This window comes from Mugil cephalus, chromosome 18, assembly GCF_022458985.1.
Source record: "Mugil cephalus isolate CIBA_MC_2020 chromosome 18, CIBA_Mcephalus_1.1, whole genome shotgun sequence".
Classification (NCBI taxonomy): domain Eukaryota; kingdom Metazoa; phylum Chordata; class Actinopteri; order Mugiliformes; family Mugilidae; genus Mugil; species Mugil cephalus.
In genome coordinates, this window is record NC_061787.1 from 14,221,153 (window position 1) to 14,241,604 (window position 20,452).

Sequence of the window (20,452 nt, forward strand, 5' to 3'; positions counted from 1 at the left end):
AGGGGTTTTTCCAGTTGTTGTGTCTCCTTCTGTCCTCCAGGGGTCTCTGTTTATCTCTCCGATAGCCGCTTGATTCAGACGCATGCGCGGTGTGCTCGTTTGGCCTCTGGTCTTTCAGGCGCTGGTGATGAGCTGAAAGGTTGTCCGCTGCACTATTTAATGTCTCTCAGCTCGGACCGAGGAGCTCATTTGACACTCTCCGCTGACGAGAAAAGCCACAGCGACGGTTCAGTGTGCGCAGTCGGCCCGCCGTTAATGTAAGGAACGCTGATTTCCGCTGTTGTTGTGGTTTACGTGAGAAGTCAGGTAGCTAGCAGTGGCGGAGCTAGCTTACATTTATTTAGCCGTAGCTTAGCTGTGTGTTTGCTACCAGCTTGACCGCTTTCTCTCTCCCTCTCTCTCTCTCTAACTTGGCTGCTGCTCTCAGTAACAAATTAACCGCTGAGTTGGTGATAGCACGCGCTCGTCTTTCAATGAATGCGCCCCACAGACCGGCTGCCTAACGTTTAAGCTACCCCGGCCGGAACCGTGGGACGAAGTGGAGCTAAAGCTGCTAACTTTATAGCAATGCGAGGCTACATGGAAGCTATCTGATCAGATGTGGTGGTCAGCTCAAATACGACGACGTCTCCCTCGTTGAACATATACTCTGAAAGAACTCTTGAGGTAAAGGAGTGTTGCAGTCAGCCGTGTTTGGGTGTTTTTCGGCAGGCCCGTCTGTGTAATGTTACTTCGCCGTGTTGGAGAACGAGAAGAAGACACGGTTTGTTTTGGTGGAAAGTGCAGCAGTGGTTAACGTTGCTAGCCAGTATCAGGCTAGTACGAACATGTATAACACTCTAGAAATGTTATCCTCCACTTCGAGAACAAGCGTTTTCTTTGCGTTATACGTGAGCTTGTCTTCCGTCATCGGTCTTTACCTTGATATCTACATATATTTAGCAGCTATTGAAGTGTGTTTGAAGTTATGTGTGCAGATGGCCTAACGGGAGGTGAGGTGAAGGATGTCATTTAGTGAACGATGGTCCGCGCTGCCTCTGCACACATTGTTCGGGAAGATGTACTAATAACTTGGTAGCAAACATACAAAAAGCTAACTGCTAAACGATGCTGATCTGTTGTTGATGAGTTTTGTGGCATATCCCGGTTAGCTGCAGGATGCTAGAAATGCTAGCTCACGCTAGCCTTACAGCATTCGTCAGTGTTCATAGAAATTTGCATATATTCTTAGTGTCATGCTGTCAGCTGTGGCAGGGCGTGATTATAACACAAGGCAAAAAAAAAAAAACTTAAAAAATATGACATAAGATCAGAGTCTGTCCAGTGGTCGCTGGTATCACAATCTTGCAGATCTGAACCAGGTGTGGAGATGTTTGTTGGAATATGTCCCTAAATTTATCAGATCTTCAACCCACATAGTGATATTAGATTTTATTTTATTACTGTACATTGGAAAATTATCATTTTATGTGTAGAAATGATTCTAAAGCATTAAAAATATAGTTTTATGTTGATGTAGTTGTGTCTGTGAAGGTTTTCAGTCATCCAGGTCATGGTAATCTAAAAGGCAACTGGACTGTTAAAGTTTTGTAATTTGTTTTTTATTCTTATTCTAAAGTCAGATTATATTTAATGCATTTCACATTTAACTTTAATCAAACTTTTAAGGCTGTAATTGTCATATAGATGCTTTTGTTGTATTTCGTAACTTGGTTTTGTCAATATTACGGGCAATTTTAGCCACACAAAGTATGAATATACAGTCACCAGACTGATAAGTGGAAACTATTACAATATAACAGTACTGTACTAAATCCTCCTTCATGACTGTTTTAAAGTTTAATTAAGGTTGAAATGGTGTCAGAAAAGTGGTGAAACAGAATCAGATTCTCTTCATTGCCACATGTGTTGACACGTATTAGGAACTGCACGATCATATTTTAGAGGATGTTTGTTGAAGGGTGTGAAACATGACAGAATTGAACACTGAAATATTTCTGTTATATACCCTAGTCCACTGATGAAAATGTTTTTGTGAAGTAGTAGTTCTACTTTTGCCTAAAACGTCAGTGCAGTTTCTGCATGGCAGCAGGCGATGCGTGCCGTAGTCAGGCTGCTCGACGTGATAAGAGATATAGTCAGCATCATTTTTCTGTACTGCTGGTTTCTAGACTCATCACTGCCTTTTTTTCCTCCTGTGTTTTTCAGATGAGCACTGATGTAGCAGTGTTGTGACAGTAGTCCTCTCTCTCTACCTCCGGTCCCCAGTGCCTCACCTCAGACAACAGACGACTCACGTGGTGAAACAGCCCCTTCCTCACCCCGGACCCCTTTGGCGTTGACACCCAGTCCCACAACCTTCTCGCCTCTTCTCAGCTTTCAGCTCATGTCCACCAGAAGGAGCAGCGAATATTTTTTTTCACACAGGAGCTGAACACCTCCACTCGGACCAGTGGGGGTGTTGAAGAGTTGTCCGCCCCACCGTTTATCCTCTTGGATCTTGAATATATTTTTATATATTTTTTTTCTCCTGGTTGTCTTGAGTCCGGTTCTGCCGGCCGTGTGACTTTTCAAAACTGGGGCGCGATTCATGGGATGCAACCATGTCGGATCTCAGTGAGCGCAGGCCGGTCAACACGGACTACGCTGTCTCCCTGCTGGAGCAGCTCAAGTTCTTTTATGAACAGAAATTACTGACTGACGTTGTACTGCTGGTGGAGGACACAGAGTTCCCGTGTCACAAGATGGTCCTTGCCACATGTAGCTCCTATTTCAGGTGAGTGCTACCTCATGTTGTGGGCATGGACTAACACATGTCGATGATTTAATTTTTTTTTAACAACCTCGGGCTGCTTGTAACGATGCTTTGTGATGAGCTGGTTGTTAACTGTCATTGTGTAGACCCTACGGTTACAGTGAATAATGCAACACATTGTTGATAAGTTGTTTTTTTTGCTGACTGGAGTTGCCCTCTGCACCAGTCCATTTCTGATACACGGAACAAATGAAGCAGTCTCTAATGTGGAGTTCCACAGACGTTGGCCCTGGGGAGGCCTCATTTGTACGCACAACATTACATAATTAAATACTGCTGCGCTGAATCTGACAGAGGAGCAGCTTCCACTCTGGGAAGAGTCCATCTGTACATGACAGGAGCTCATGCAGCATTTCAACCTTTTGCTTACCCCTCCCTCGTCTCCTGCCGCACATGTCCAGTCCAAGAAAATGTCCCGACAGCTTCGAGGACTCAGCTCTCCCCACCGTTTCCCGCGCGCTCGTTATCTGGTGCGAACACGCAAAGCATTTCCCTTCAGGGTTTAGAGGTGTCGCAGCGCTTTCTCTACACCGCCATCCTTTTTTTTTTTTGTGTGTGTGTGTGTCTGTTGCTGCTCTGTGCAACCCCTCTCTCCGTGCTCGCCTCATTTCAGGGAAGGAGGGAGGACTCTCTCTCGAGAGCCTGTGTTTGTAGGGGAAAGTCTGGTCACGTAGGTCTTGGTGAGAGATGGAGAGAGAAACAGGGGAAGAAAGAGAGGAAAAAGAAGGGAGTGGGGGTATGCCTGCAGGGTTGCCTAATACAGCCTGGCAGGTTTAGCCCCTGCTGGGATCAACATATAGACACACCCCCCAAAAAGACCCTGTTCAGGAGTGCAGGGCCATTTTGTTAAGAATTGTTAAAAAGTAGGAGCTCTAACTGACGTAAAGATTTTAAGAAAAATCCTCATCGAAACTTCTCTCAAAAGTGACACATCCATAATTAGGGCAACAACTAATCACTATTTGCATTATATCTGATTTAAAATACATTAAATTAAATTATTTTTTTTATTTCCAAAATCTTTTTCCCGCTGTGTCCTGCAGTGTTGACACCCGTCGAACCCCTTCTCTTTTTTGTTTTTCATGATGGGCATGGTTCAGGCTCTGTAAGATGAGTTGTAGCTGTTCCTAGCTTCCTACCAGCTGACAGTAGCTCTTTCTGTTTCCCGTTTAGAATAATCAGTCCAGACTACCGCCACCTGCTGGTGAAGAGTTATTTCTCTCCAGGTGCAGATCGCATATTTCTACTGTGTATATATGGCTATACTGCAGCCAGCCAGCAGGGGGAGTGCCACAGATGCCTTAAATGTGAGAATCGGATGTAGATAAAAAAGATCGGACGTGTTTAAATGTGGATGCTCTGTTGAGGCTTCTGCAACACGAGGGGAAAAAAAAAACAGATGAACGTCACATGTTGTCGCCTGTATTTGTTGGTGGACAAGTTAAGCAGATGCATCAGTAATAACATTTACTACCAGCAGTGCATGTGTCACATTTTCACTGTCTGGAACAAAAAGTTTCACTTGAACACGCCGCAAAGACTACATCCAACAGCCAAAGTACATTCATTCTGTACCTGAGAGGAAATACATTTTCTAATCAACAATTAGCTGTAATGGCCTATAGTGCAGACAGAGCTAATGTTAGCTGGGAGGGGAAATGGTAAGAGAACCTCGTATCTGCTGTCGTATCATCAGATTAAGTATTACAAAGATGCACATTTCGAGAATCTTAACATTGAGCCTTCACTGGATGTTGCTGTAAAATAACATGGCCTCAGTGGGAGGTGAAGAGCTGCAGCAGCCAATTACAGGTACCCAGACTCTGGTTGGTAGCTTTGTCTATTTTTCCAGCAACTCTGGCAAATGGCCCACTGTCATTAGGAGGGCTGTGTTTATTTAAAAGAAAAACGGCGAACAAGACAGATTTAGAAGTTTCTTCACACACTCTGTGGGTTTGTTTTGAGTTCAGACCTTTACTCTTAATGTGAAAGTTGATCGTGGACGTTGGCAAATGTCAGGATAAAGGGGAATTTGTTGGGCAACAGACAGAAAAAGATCAAGTTTTGTGTTGTTTGATAAGCTTCTATCCATCACTGTGACTTCTGTCATTTTAAATCTGCTTTTTAGTTGTGATTAAGACGATGACGCAGAAAAGAGCCTTAAAATACTGATGGAAAGTTGTCGGAACTACATAATAACTACATAAATTTAAAAAAATGGATTCAAGGATTTCATAAATCGATATTAAATCTCTCCAATAAAGACTGATTTGAATCAGAAATCATTATTATTTTTAAAACCTGAAGCGAAATGACATTTCAACTCGAATAGCAGAAGCTGACATGACATAGAAATCTGACCGTGGATTATACAACACATTTGCCATGAAAACATCTACCGTTAAAAACATTTTGGCCACATTTGTAAACGGTGTTGGAGCAGCCGATTACGATCTTCACATACGCACCAGCGAGCTTCAATCACCGTAAAATCTCGCAGCGCGCTTCCTCCCCTTTGAGCTGCTGCCGCGTTGACTGACTGCGCCTCTGATGTCGTCTTTCCGCGCAGGGCGATGTTCATGAGCGGCCTCAGCGAGAGCAAACAAACCCACGTCCACCTGAGGAACGTGGACCCGGCCACCCTGCAGATCATCATCACCTACGCCTACACCGGCAACCTGGCCATCAGCGACAGCACGGTGGAGCCGCTCTACGAGACGGCCTGCTTCCTACAGGTCAGCGGGAACAGACCGAACACATGTTGTATTATTCCCGTATGTTTGGATAATGGTCAGCTGTTCTAGATTACTGGGCCTTTCTCTAAAATGAATCAATATGTCCGTGAGCTTCATTAAACGTGGTGACATTGTTTATTTTGCCCCTTTTGTCTACTGCCAACATGTTTTATGAAGCTTTAATTCGATTATAATCATTATAATGACGTAAAGTTTGTAGTCTTCAGCCAGAGCGTACAGATGTTCATTCTCTTCTCCGTCACATCTTCGCTTTAGTATTTAACAAGATAAAACAACAGTGTGTTATTGATCCACTTTTGTTTTGGGGGGGAAAAAAAACCTGATCTCGCCTTTTGTTCTCTGCCCCATTCAGGTGGAAGACGTCTTGATGCAGTGCAGAGACTATCTGGTAAAAAAGATAAACGCCGAGAACTGCGTGCGCATGTTGAGCATCGGCGACATGTTCAGCTGCAGCGAGCTCAAGCAGAGTGCCAAGCGTATGGTGGAGCACAAGTTCCCCATGGTGTACCGGCAGGAGGCCTTCCTGCAGCTCTCCCACGAGCTGCTGATAGACATCCTGAGCAGCGACAACCTCAACGTGGAGAAGGAGGAGACGGTGCGCGAGGCGGCCATGCTGTGGTTGGAGTACAACATGGAGGCGCGCTCGCAGCACCTGTCCTCCGTCATCAGCCACATACGCATCGACGCCCTGTCGGAGGTGACCCAGCGCGCCTGGTTCCAGGGCCTGCCGCCCAACGACAAGTCGGTGGTGGTGCAGGGCCTCTACAAGTCCATGCCCAAATTCTTCAAGCCTCGGTTGGGCATGACGAAGGAGGAGATGCTCATCTTCATGGAGGCCATTTCAGAAACGTGTCAAGGCAAAGGCTACGTCATGTCCATGTCCGTGCCTACCACGGTAGTGTGTTACAGCCCGCAGGCGGAGAAAGTCTACAAGCTCTGCAACCCCCCAGGAGACCTGCAGAAAATGGGAACGCTCGTCACCCCGGACAACGACGTGTTCATCGCCGGCGGGCAGATCCCGCTCAAAAACTCAATCACCAACCACGGCAAGTGCGGCAAGTTCCAGGCCCTCTTCCGCTCGGTCGACAGCTTTTTCTGGTTCGACGCCCAGCAGAACTCCTGGGTCCCCAAAACCCCCATGCTGTGCGCCCGAATCAAGCCCTCGCTGGTCTACTGCGACGGCTACATCTATGCAATCGGGGGCGACAACGTCGGCGGGGAGCTGAACAAGCGGACGGTGGAGCGCTACGACTGCGAGAAGGACGAGTGGAGCATGATGAGCCCGCTGCCCTTCGCCTGGAACTGGAGCACGTCGGTGGTGGCGCACGACTGCATCTACGTGATGACCCACGACCTGATGTACTGCTACTTCCCCCGAGCGGACACCTGGGTGGAGATGGCCATGCGCAAAACCAGCCGCTGCTTCGCGTCCGCCGCCGCCTTCGGCGACCTCATCTTCTACATCGGCGGCCTCCACGTGGTCAGCAACTCGGGCATCCGCCTGCCGACGAGCACCATCGACGGCTCCTCGGTCACCGTGGAGATCTACGACGTGAACAAGAACGAGTGGCGCCTGGCCGCCAACATCCCCGCCAAGCGCTACTCGGACCCGTGCGTGCGGGCGGTCGTGCTGCTCAACTCGCTGTGCATTTTCATGCGCGAGACCCACATGAACGAGCGCGCCAAGTACGCCATCTACCAGTACGACGTGGAGCTGGACCGCTGGTACCTGCGGCAGCCCGTGTCCGAGCGCGTGCTCTGGGACCTGGGAAAGGACTTCCGCTGCGCAGTCGGGAAGCTGTACCCCTCCTGCTTGGAGGAGTCCCCCTGGAAACCCCCGACCTACCTCTTCTCCCCCGACGGAGCCGAGGAATTCGAAGTAGACGGAGAGCTGGTGACCCTCCCTCACGTATAGCTCCTGGTCTCCCCCCTCCCCCACCTCTCTGACTCTGTTACACTGAGGGATGAACATGAAGGGGGAGCAGGGTGCGACCGATTTGAGATAAAAAAAAAAAAAGGGTTTGATGCAGGGTGGGAAATTACCCATTTCAAAAAATGTGAACATCTACCAGCCACTGACGGAAGTTTAAATTCACCAGCCACTCGGTCGTAAAACGTTTTGTCGAAATTCAGCGTGATTCGGCGGGCGCTAATTTCCCACCCTGGTTCGACGTCGTCCGTGTTGCGGAGGGATCGCCGGACTTTCGGAGGATGCAGCTGATTTAACAGAGCAGCTGGAAAAAAGCGAAAAGACGCCCCCCCCCCCCCACCCAAATACTAGTAATCTGGAAATTTCTCATTTTATTTTCCTTCTTATTTTATCAGCTGTGACATCTGTTAGATACTATAACATCTGTCATACTGTTTCTACAATGTGATAATCTAAACATCAGCTGGTTTTGTGATGGTGACGAGGTCGACGATGCACTTAAAAAAACTGGTAAACCTTTTCGTAAATGACAATGGCAACTGTACCAAAATCCCCCCCCCTTCCAGATCGTGGTTTCCTCTCTTACCCTCTGTTACTGACGAAGGAGAATTTACGGAAAATCGTTGTTCAAACGTCGTATTCTGTAGGCATTGAAAAGTTCGCTGTTGGCTCGGCTGCAGTGTCATAATTTCAGATTTCTTGATATAAGAAGAAGAAGAAGAAAAGACGGTCAAACTCCAAGAAGTATTTCGTTTACAGTGTTGGAAAACAGAGAAATGCAGCAAGTCTTTACATTTAAGACGAACCAGAGAATATTTGACCTTAACGTTGAAGAGATTTTCTTTTGCAGTTCTTAAAACAAATATTCCCTCACATTCACTCACAGATATTTCAACAACACGGCCGTCTTCAGGAGAGGCCGGTTCTTCCTGGCCTCCTTAAATAAAGAATAGCAGACTCTCCATACCAGCTACCTCTTTTACCCGTTGGTTGTTGTCTTTGTGGTGCGTTCAAATTCAGTTTGGTCCATGTACGAGCGGCCTGAGGCAGCGTCACAGTCGGCCTTCGTTGCTGCTAATTCTTTGACGTGTGTTCATACCTTAATATATTATGTTTGCAGAGGAGCGAGGGCGAGTCGCTGTTTGAACAATCAACACGGCCGCGTCGTCTCTCCATTGTCTAATCATGCCGGCCTCCGCAAACTAGCAAAGCTTTTCATAGCCTACAGGTGCGTTCGATTGTCCGCTGAGTGCTCCTTTTTTTTAAAAAAAAAAAACGGTTTCATCATAAGGTCCTGCAGATTCAAAGGAACCAGTTTTTTGTTTTTTTTTTCCGGATGGGATTGAAAGGGCCGACGGGGCGTGAGAGGCGGAGGGGAGGGTTTAAAAAGAGGGCGACTGCAGGTCCAGTCGCCCGTCACCTCTCCTCCTCCCTCGTCACTCCGCCCTCCACCCTCCACCCTGAGTCCACTATGGCGCCTCCGCAGCCTGTCCATCAAGTCTGTTTGCACACAGATCTTCCACACAACCAGCAGTTTACACCTCACTCTATCCATCGTCACATGATCAGCTTTTCCAAGAGGGTCTCCGCAAGTCTCCACTCACAGTACAAACATAGGTTTCGGGCTCATGCGTTTTTTTTTTTATTATTATTATTTGTTTCCAGGCTGCTTAAAAAAACTTTTTTTTTTTCATATGTTTAAAAGAACTGTTTTAGCGTGGGGGAAAATAACCAGGTCTATTTTGTATTAGTGTTTTTTTTTTTTTTTTTTTTTTTTTAATTTAATATCAGACATTACTGTAGTGTGATTGTGGGTAGATGTCCATTTTTCCTATCGGATTTCATTTCTCTGAGTGAATACTGAGAAATCTTGCTGCTGATGGGTTATTAGAGGAGAGGGCTGGCCCAGAGCTGTTGCTATGGAAATCGTCCCGGCAACCACTAGCAGCAGTGGAGAAGGGGTCGGGTCGGGGAGGGGAGGGGTTCTTCCTCCAACTTTAAAAAAAAAGAAAAAAAACAGAAAAAAAAAAACAAACATGAGCACAGGTGCTTCATGACAAACCTTACTAGCATGTTTGGCTGCATCATATTCCTTTGGCACTGTATTTTGAATGAACGTTAATTTATTAAAAAACATACCAAAAACGTTCCTGAAACTGACTTCCTGTTTGGTTTGTTTTTGACTCGGATGTGGTGGGTTTATTGAAAAGTCTACAAAAAGTGACTGAGTCAGTTGTAAATGATTCTTTTTGGTTAAAAAAAATATATATATTCATTAAACATATTCTTTAAAAGTTTTTGAGTCACACAATTGAATGTGTTATAATACACAACTGGCACTATTTCAAATTTCATTACATGAAATGAGTTGATTCATGGTGGGAAACTAATGTGTATTTGCTTTTATTTTTCTGTTTCCATGCGAGTTCGGTGGCGGCTCATCGGGCTTTATTATTTATTCAGTCGGGATCAGTGGGTGTGAGTTCCTGCCTGCCCCGAGGTCAACGGGTTCTCGAGGTCCCTGTGAAGCTGCCGAATAGTTATTGGACGGCGCATGGGTGTGTTTTTGTCGAGCCATGTGCCGGCACCACAACAACAGCCCCTCTCTACAAACACACATTTGCCTCTGCTTTGTTTGGCTGAGCCACATTTGTTCCCAAACATAAACCCAAAAGGATTAGAAGAATGCTCCCGCAACGAAAAAAGGCCGCGCTATTTCTGTTTTGTTGTTATTTTTAATACAGCAATAGGGTATAATATCACTTTGATTCTCCAATACATTAAAAGCATCTGTCAAGAAAAATATCGCGTGAATCTCAGTTCACAATACATTCACGTTTTCTTTTAAAATACAAAATGAAAATATATCATCAGAGGATTTAAAAAAAAAAAAAAAAAAAAAAAGCAGCTGTAATTTTACCGTACTTAATCCAGAAGTAAAAATAAAATTCCAGAAGTGGCCGAAGAAGGTGTAAAGAAAAACCAAATCTAAGCAAACATTTAAAAGCAAACACTCATGACGGCTGTAAAACTGAACTGGACTGGACAGGGCATGCTGACTGGACCACTTTTAATCCAACTGTTGTCGAGGGCTTGTAGCGCGGAGGGAAGAGGCCCTGTGAGCGCCTCGAAACTACAGGTACACGAGGAAAAGATGCACATGGAAAGAATATAACGACTGCTCTGTGCAAATACATACAGTGGTCCGCAGACTGGGACTTGTTCCAGTGTTGTCGTGACAAAACATGGATATTTTTAAAAAGTTACACAACAAATAAATAAGTTAACTGCCTTTAAACTATCTTCTGCTTTACTAAATATAGATCTCCATTATATATATTTATATTTACTGACAGCAAAGTACAAAAAGGCCTGGGTGAGGGTTGACAACACCTCAAAACACAGAGCTGGGTGCAGGTTCCTTCATAATTAAGGGACAAGTCAGGCATTACGTTCTCAAGGATTTCTGTGAGAACACTGTGGTTGTTTTAGTAATTGTGTCATTTATTTTAATATTTTTTGAGTAAGTTAAGTTTAGGGCTGCGACAAAACTAATTAAAAATGTACTGAACAAGCTTTGAAGAAGAAAATGAATTTATATAATGTTTTTTATAATATAATAATTCTATAATATAACATTTTTAGTACCCCCAGTCAATGCATATGTGATGACACTGATTTATTTAGTTTTTCTTGTGACGTTAGCTAAAGCCTTTAGCATCTATTTAGTCCTTTAATGCTAAAAACGGTAGCGAGCTAAAGCTACCTGGAAGTTCAGACTCTAATCTTCACCTTCTTTTAAGTTTTGGTCTCATCAAAACTTTGTTGGATACGTTCGTGAATGTGTTTCTTTTCAAACTAAACAGTAAAAAGGATCTTAGTTAAGCTGGTTTAACACACTGTCGGCTAAAATGCTTCAGCTACCGTGACGTGTTTACATATCATCCTGGTTATTTTATAGCGTATTCAATTGTGACTCGACTTCTACAACATCAGCTGCATTTTGTCAGTCTTGTAACAGTTTTTTTTTTTTTTTGCATGCTCACACTTAATTGAAATTAAAAAGAATCCACCTTGAAAAACTGTTACTTAATACTTAAGTCACTGGACATTAGTTGAAATTACACAATACCACAAGAACCACAGTGTTTCTCCAGAGGAGCTGACCAACATGAGTCAGAGTGGATTTAAATGTGAAACCATTTCTCAAGGTGCTGCAGCTCATGCTATTCTGACAAATCCTGTGACAGATTTATTTTTTTTTCCATTCTCAGCAAAATAGTCAGCTATATATAGACAAACTGTATAAATACGCAGCGAAAAGTGAACACCGCAAACCCAGAGACAGCATCTTTCGTGTCTCACAGAAAAGCATCCAGCGATACCACACTGCAGCAGCGACAAACAGGCTCTCAGACATAATGCAGCCTGCCGAATTTTCTGGTTTTGATCAAAAGCAGTGGCAGTTCCTGCCTCACAGTGGATATGGACTGTACAGTTAGTGTAATGGCAGTGCTGCCTTGCTGCCCGGAGTGGCATCCTGCTTAATGCGATGCTGGAAAAAAGTTCAGAACCTTCCATCTTGGTTTGGTGACTCCCTGGTTCTACGGTTCAGACTCAGATTTGAAGAAAGACGCTCGCATCCTGACTAAAACGAGCGCGGGGCTCACGGAGGACGAGGAGACACAGTCACTGGGGGGGTTTTCGAGAGTCATGGTTTAACCTCTGCGTCTGGCTCGGGACCCGTCGGGGTGGTTATCTGTGCGGGCTGGGCCAGCGTGGAGAACCAGGAGGACATGGCCGTCTTCGCGCTGGTCAACGCTCCGCCCACTGACTGACCTGAGAGCGGAAAACCGAGAGATCTGACTTTTAATGTTGGTGTCTGACACTGGCAGTTACCTAGCATAACTTACACTCATTGCACCAGAGGATAGCATGAAGCTAATCGTATTAATACTAGTGTTTAAATTCACATATTCATATCTGTAAAAAGACAGTGATGTCCGATTAAGACGAGGGAAGTTGAAAGAAAAAAAGAACTTCAAATGTTTGGTACTTGTACACTGAGCCTCACGAGGTCCCTCAGATGACTTATTTGGACCTTTCTTACCCACGGCCTTCCCGGTCTGGACCACACTGCGACTGGTGGTCATCATGGCGTTCCCGATCTTCTTCCCTCGCTCGCTGTTCTGCATCGAGCTGCGGAGAGAAAACAAAAGGCTCACTAACCAGAACCGCCGCCTCGCCCTCCCCGTCTGCAGCGTGACACTTCAGGAATTCTTCCTCCATTTCCAGGAAACAAACTACACAAAAAGTGCTGCTGCTAAATGTTGCGCCAACCTGTTAGAGGGAGTTGGGGGTGGGTGGGGGGATTATGTAACAGCAGAGAGAGGCTGAGCAGCAGCCACAGGTGGTGAACCTGATGAGCTGACCTGAGAGCGGAAACGAGCCGGCTACGTTTCACAACAACCGGAGCGGCTAAATGTGGCCCCGCCTGGCTTTATCTGAGCTCTCGACGTCAAAAAGACGGCGGGGGGATGCGTGTCGGCAGCTGCCGAGAGCAGACGTCCGTCACTCGCGGGCCTCTAATGAGCCAGATATTTAGAACAAAAAAAAAAAAGATTTCCAAAGGGGAATTAAATAAATTATAGGGCTCTGGAAACTCATTTTACACAGTGTGTAGAAGAAGAAGATGGAGACATTCAGGACTCTTTAGGACAGAAATCTAAGATACGGAATAAAAAAAGAAAAGAAAAGAAAAAAAAAGACAGTGAAGACTTTCAGAACCAAATTTAAACCACTGAAATAGCAAAATAAAAAAATATACAATAAAATCATTCTCTAACAGAGTACAAAAGAACATACGGAAGTACCCGTAAGATATAATCAAGGACAGGGTCAATACGCTTGAATCTAACTTTTCGAGCCTTTCAAGTATGTTCTGGCAGAACTGTGTGATTTGAAAACAGCAAATTTCAGGCTTTAATAGAATTTCGCATCTGGAAAGCTTCACCGTGACACACAAAACACAGAGGACTGTTCTGTCCGCACAACTATAAACAGCGAGACGCAAATGAGGACGGATGTTGCGGGTGCCGTCAGGTCAAACTGTTCCTCTGTAAGTAATGCAAATCATGAAACACAGCAGGCAACGATTGGTCAGAGTCCAGCGTGTCGTCTGCCAAGTCACTCTGCAAGAATTTATGACCCTATCTGACAGAGTGACCGCAGGAATACTTCAGTCAGGTGGTCTGCCAGTAGGAAAGACCTTAATAGAAGTGAAGTGGCTCCTGGTTTCTAATGTTTGTTATCGTTTTCTTGCGAGATAAAATACGTAAATGTGAAGAAAGAATGTAATAGTCACAAAAGAAGAGCAAATTTTCTTTTAGTTTTTTTCTCGTGAGATAACAAATCCAACTGAGATCTAATTAAAGATCCACAACTACAAGATTATGAGTAACAAACCACCTCATGATGTTTTCGTGATCTGTTTATCAGACTTTTCCAGTAATGTTTCAGCCTGCCAGATGAAATAATCTGTATCAATCAAAAGATTATGAGAAATTATGTTTTTTTTCATAAGAATACTACATATTTCCCACCTTCCTAATTATGGTCAGAGATGGAAAATACTTCTGTCGAGGCTGTGAATCTAAAAGAGACCTGCAGGACGTGAAGTCTTTTTATGAAACCTAAAACCAGGGAGGAACTCAGACGTGTGCTGTCATTCCTGCAAACCACCGACGGATCCAGTGTTGATCTGACCGCAGCACCAGCGTGACGCCGCCCTCCAGACAACGAGGCCGACCAAGCGTCAACTCTGTGGCGTCTCAGAATCAGACGGCCGCCCTGGCGCGCCATCGCTCACGGGACGCTGCGTGGATCGACCAAACAAGCCGCTGTTGCTAAGCACCTGTTGCTAGGATCAATAATCTGGCTCCTCGGTTGCACGTCCAGCAGGAATCTGTCCTCGCTGCTCTTCCCTTTGTCTGCACTTTCAAGTAAGAGACCTGCTGTCAGGCATTCCCAGCAAAGCAGCGTTTGTCACTACAGTTTTTAAATAGAGAAATTAGACAATTGCATAAAAACTGGTCACATCTTGTTTCAGACTTTCATCCGAGAATGAATTAGATCACATATTTCTCAGAATATTGTGCAAGACTTTTTGTAGTCACGCAGTTTGACAAAATGTGCCTAACTTGTTTTACTTGTGCCTAACGCAGACTGTAAAAAAAGTGGACGCCATGACAGATAAGTGAGGCCAAGTGAGAGATGTGTATTAGAGAGAGTCTGGCCAACTAGGGAATGGAGCGTCTGAGCTATCCCTCTGTGCTGATTGGTTCTGAGCTGGTCACGTGTTTCATGGGCGCCATATTAGATACGTCTAACCGTAGGGAAGTGGCAATAACAGAGAATAAAGTTGGATTCAAAGTTAAAATATGCCACAGTGCTCAGTCTGTGACTCCAGCAAAGTATCAGGAAACATGTTTTTGGTCACCGTTTCCCCAGTGAATAAAAACAGAGAAAGTCACGGGAGCTGAAGATTAAAATGAAGAACTGGATGCCAACTGATTTCTCTCTGTTATGTGAGGTAAATGTAAATGTGCCTCTTTGGTGTTTGTTAAGATTTGATATAGGAAAAATAAAGTCACACCATCATTAATGCGAACCTTGATATCAAAAACACCTAACATCACTTTATAAATGAATGAAGTTTGAAGTTAACCAAGACTTATGCTAGTCTTATGCTAGCTAGTTATCTATGCTAAAGGCTTAGAAAAATAGCGACTAACCTCATATATACTGTGAACCCCATGTGTGTATGTAATAAATGTCCATATAGCTAGCCAAATTTAATTGACACATAACTTTGTCTTGGTCACTACTAAGTTATTATGGCTGGCGTGCTAATGTTATAATGATAATACAAGTGATAATACTAAATAACAGTAAGACTAGTTTAATTTTCACTATTTATATAAGTATAATTATTAGAGTATTTATAATTTTTTAATTAATTCCAACTTTGAACGCCGATGAACACGGGACACTGAAGATAAGGCGATTGGGCTACAAAACATTTTACAGACTCATTTAAGATATTTAAAGCAAGTAGACGCTGGGATATTTAAGTATTACATATTGACAGATGTTGGCAGTACTATTTAAAGGCCCGTTAATGGTGAAAATAAGACATTTATTTCAAAATAGCAGATGCACCCCATAGGGTTAGACTGTAGAATCTTCCCTCCGAGGTATCAAACATGGCGCCCAGACTCTCTCTAATGTATGCCTCTGAAGCCAAAGCATCTGCAGCGCCCCCTGGTGGCTGGCTGCAATATAGGTCAAAAATGTCCATTTTTCTGACAATTTTTGCTTACTAAGTTCAATGGGGGAGCTGGAGCCTATCCCAGTTGTCATTGGGCTAGAGGTGGGGTACTCCCTGGACAGGTCGCCAGGCTATCGCTAACACAGAGAGATCATTCACCCTCACACCTACAGCTAATTTAGAGTCATCAATGGAGCTAACGAGCATGTCTTTGGACAGTGGGAGAAAACATGCAAACTCCACCCACAAACATCAGCGCCAACCACCACTGTGCTGCATGGCTAAACAGTCTGCCACCAGATCTGTGTCTTGTGACAACCCACTGGCAGCTAAGAGGAATTTAAAACCCTCAGAACACAGGTTTTTCCAATTTATTGCATATTACTAATATAATGACCAACAGGGTCATGGTTTAAATGTCATACTGGGAAAAAAGTGCATAACTTTCAGTGTTTGAAGGGGTAACCTAGGTAAAGTAACAGAAGCTTTTCAACAATCTCAACAGAATAGGAAGCACTATTTCCCCCCGAACGCCTGCGTACACTCTATCTTGATGGCTGACCCAAATAAACAGCTCCTTATGCAGCGTAGTGCGGGGCACTGACAATAAAGAAAGATCCTCTAACAGTGTGTGTCCGCCTGCAGCCGTGCAGCTCGTCACATGACTCCTGAGAACATCTCTGCCTCGGGCTGCTCTTTGTCCGACACCGACGACGAGGGAACACAAAAAGCCTCAGCCTCACGTTGCCTCCAGCACCTCCACAACACACAACAGCACATTCAAAAGCATGTTTGGCTCTTCTTTTAATGCAGTGACGAGCTGAGGGGAGCGCGAGGACTTTTTATTAGTTTCCCAACCAACGTCCCCGACAAGTGCGATGCATCACAGTCTGTCCCACTAACCCCGACTTCCCCCCTCGTCGTCCCGTCTCAAGTTGCAGGAAAATACTCGTGTTTACTGATGCAGGAAAGCGAGGGAGAGTGCTCTGCCGTCCCCGAACGCTGGGAGGAAACAAGGCAACACTTTGGGGATGAGGAACATGTCCCGAGACCGATGGACAACACGATAAATAAATCCCAAAAATCTCTGCGCCACATAGCTCAGCACTCTACACGTGTTTTCGTTGGCTTTGTAAAAAGCCCATTTCTCGTACGCAGAGCACAGCAATTCTCATATCTTCTGCTGACTTAGTTGTTTTATGTCATAGACGAGAAAATACTCGGAAACTCTTCTTGACGGATTAACAGAACTATTTTACAGACTTGGGGAGTTGACGTCAAGTAGCACTGATGATGTTCTGCGTGTGGGAAGTTAACTAGGGATGTCCTACATTTTTAAAGTGATCGTGATATAAAAGATATAAAAAATTTACTAAGTATTTTTAATAATCTGATAATTTAGTTGTGTGACCATTAGTTTGCACACTTTATTACAGACTAAATTTTTAATTTAATATCTAAAAATCAAAAAGTCCCATTAGTTCTTTCTTTATATTTTATTCAGTTCTGTAAGTGGATATTTTCTGATCTTTTTATGGACAAATATGTGATTAACAGCTAATGCTTGAATGAAAAGAATCACATGTCCCCGCTCTGTTTTAGTGATGATTTTAAGAAACTGATTAACACCCTCTGACTCTACAGCTCTGCTGGTCATAACACGGTGTTTACAGCCAGCATGGTGGTGGTGGCTGGAGTTGGGGGAGCGCAGGCAGGAAGTTTGGCACTCGGCCACGAGAGCTTCTCAGGAATAAACGCATCTCATTTCCTGCCTCGGCTTTGTGTCGGAGCAAGGCTCTAACACAGGAGGATATTCAGGCTGACACAAGAAGTGTGTGTGTGTGTGTGTGTGTGTTTGTGAGCTTTTCACACACGCGTTCTCAGATAAACAGCTTCACTGAACATCAGATGCGAACATTTAAAGTCGGTTGGAAGCTCAGATTAGATTTAGGAAATTAACAGACATAGATTAACAAAAATAAAAGTGAACTTTTAGTAAGTTCAGCAGTTTTTACTTTGACTCACATAGAACACTTCCTTCCTCGTCATGCTGTAAAGAAGTCGTGCGTCCACAAACTTTGATCTGATACTGCGCAGTTACACTAATCTACAGCTCTGCAGGTTGTTTGCCTGTGTTTGTTTACTGAGGCATCACGACAAATTTCACAGCGGCCGTGTCACCGGACACCCAAAGGTAAAGGGAGAGCTCCGAGCATCACGGCCAAGCAGATCGGCCTCAGTGTTCTCAGTGTAAAGCTAAGTTAGGAGGCTGTGTGTGTGTGTGTGTGTGTGTCTGCGGCGGGGCATTTATCCGGAGCGTAACACTAGGAGCGGCGCTCCAGCTGTGGACGGAGTCGCCTTTCATGCACGCTTCCTGGAATGAAACGGGAGCCGAGGCCGAAGAAGTCTCCGGCTCCGTTTTTGAGAATGAAACTCGCTCATAATTAATGACCGTGGCTGATATGAGACACTCGGCCCGGGACCTGCTATATCCACCCACAAACACAGCATGAAGTAACACGCTGCCTGCTGCTGCCTGCAACGCACATTCATGAAGAATGAGGCCGGGGCGCTCGGGTGCACCGGGCCTGACAGCGTTTAGAAATGCAAACGTCGGTGGTCTAAAACGAGACGACCGTTTACCGTCAAGCTCATCAGCATCATTCAGAGCCTATTTATTTTTAAGTCTCTTTATAATATTTGCTGTTTCATTTTAGCTTCTTATTTCCACTTTATTTTTAACAATAGATCCATGGGTATACTTATTGAGTTGTGTTTAATTTAAGTTTTCCAAAATCAACTGAATTTGTCTGTTCATGTACAGTATACACACAGAGCAGCCATAACATTACGACCACTGGTGGGTGTGAAGTGGTTATTGTAAGAAGGTTGTCCAGTCTCATGGATCATGTTTTCTTTTACATTGTGAGGTGTGTTTGGTCCACAATGTTCAAGTGGCAGAAGGACCGTCCACATAAATACCAGGACACAGGTTTCCCAGGAAAATATTACATAGTAATTGGTTTTAATTAGGGCCGGGTGGTACACTGGTTCATACCGACATTAAATGGTGTGAAAATTAAGCGTCAAAACGAGAAGACTTTTGTTTTTTTTTGTTTTTTGTTTTGTTTTGACCAGACGTCCACAATTTCTGGGGACAGTCCCCGTTTTGGAAGACCTGTCCCCTGTCTAAAACTGTCCCCTAAGATGTCCCCATGAATGTGAAAAAACTTTGTTACGCACAGATTACAACTACTACGGTAGCTGGTCTTGCTGCTATTGACATAGCAGTTTAAATATATTTGAATATGAATAAATGTGTCAAAATAAATGAAACCGTAATTTTCCCTGTTTCTTCATTTCATCCTAACATTTAATTCTCTCTGTTATTTTATTTTATTCTATGTTCCCAGTTTTCCACGTCAGCAGGCTGTGCCAACTTTAAGGCCATGCAAACCTGTTTTACTACCAGTGTGGAATTATTCTACAGTATTTACTCATCATCACAGTAAAATAGTCCATCCTTAGTCAATATACTGCATTAATTCCTCTCTCAACCAGTAGAAAATGTTGTGAACATGTGATTATGAATGGAAAAAAAAAAAAAACGTCAGAATTTAGAAAAATAATATACATTTTTGGTCATTCCACCCAGTCCTAGTTTTAATGTTGTGGCTGATCAGTGGATGTTTTAATTCCCATTCCTCCACATTAGGGATGTCTGTCTTCCCTCCCGTCTTTCCACTTGAAGGAGTTAAATGCAGCTCAGTAATTGAACATATATCCGTGGCAAATGTGGCGGCCGCCTCTCAAGCTGGTCTTTGGTTTATTAAAAAGGTGAAAGCGCATTTAATAAAGTACTAACTCAATAATCTGCAGTACGTTTTTAAATTTCTTTCCTTTCAAATTAGCATGAAGCTATAAATGACAGCCACACTGAACTTTCATAGCTGCACCTGCAGATGTTGATTCTTCTCACAGCCACCAGAGAGCAGCATCACACACGCTCTGGACCAAATCCACAGAGCTGCAGCTGAGCTGATGAACCCTGACAGCGAGTCAACAGCTCTGCTGCTGCCTCTGCATCTCGTCTGTTGTTCATGTTTGACGCGACAGTGAGCGGACAGAGGGACGGAGGAATACTCACTGTGAGAGTCGTAGCTTCACGTCTGTGACACTGTACTGGCCCTGGAACGGGTGACTACAACGGAGAAGATGACAATAAAGAGATCTCTTTGTTAATATGTAAAAAATAAGATGATGACAGAAAAGATGTATTATATCACAATTTATTTTTCTAGAAGATGTTCTTAATCTGGAAGCTTCTATTCAGGTCGTTTTGTGATTATTTATTTTTATTCCTCTAGTTGTATTATTTTCATCTCATTTCTGTCCCATAAATTATTTTACTTTTTAAAAACGTTTTGTATCTCTTCTTTATTTCTACTTTTTAAATCTATAAACCTGAAAGCCTCAACTTTCTTTTAGTTGTTAAGTGTGCCTCAGCTAAAATCAATCCAGCTGCTATAAAACATGCAGAAAAACAATGAATTACTTCACATATTAAAACAATCAGGTGTGTGTCCACTGGCAGCGCAACATGATTGAATAAATAACAGAAA

At 44.0% G+C, this 20,452-nt stretch overlaps 2 protein-coding genes across 3 annotated transcripts in view; one reads left to right on the top strand and one right to left on the bottom strand.

Moving 5' to 3' along the window:
* kbtbd2 (kelch repeat and BTB (POZ) domain containing 2) lies at positions 1-9,536 on the top strand. Of its 2 annotated transcripts, none has more exons than XM_047568071.1 (4): positions 1-257; positions 2,209-2,776; positions 5,385-5,550; positions 5,924-9,536. In XM_047568071.1, exons 2-4 carry the CDS (start codon positions 2,604-2,606, stop codon positions 7,484-7,486), a joined length of 1,902 nt encoding a protein of 633 aa, XP_047424027.1. In that variant the 5' UTR covers positions 1-257; positions 2,209-2,603; the 3' UTR covers positions 7,487-9,536. The 2 variants fall into 2 exon arrangements, with proteins under 2 accessions (XP_047424027.1, XP_047424028.1); XM_047568072.1 differs by lacking the exon at positions 1-257 and adding an exon at positions 282-666.
* Positions 9,255-20,452, bottom strand: part of avl9 (AVL9 homolog (S. cerevisiase)) — a 22,546-nt gene continuing 11,348 nt past the window's right edge. The window contains exons 14-16 of the mRNA XM_047568073.1: positions 19,978-20,031; positions 12,612-12,700; positions 9,255-12,340 (exon numbers count right to left, since the gene is read on the bottom strand). Of these exons, the coding sequence (XP_047424029.1) occupies positions 12,213-12,340; positions 12,612-12,700; positions 19,978-20,031 (271 nt within the window). The 3' untranslated portion in view covers positions 9,255-12,212. The remainder of the gene's footprint in view (positions 12,341-12,611; positions 12,701-19,977; positions 20,032-20,452) is intronic.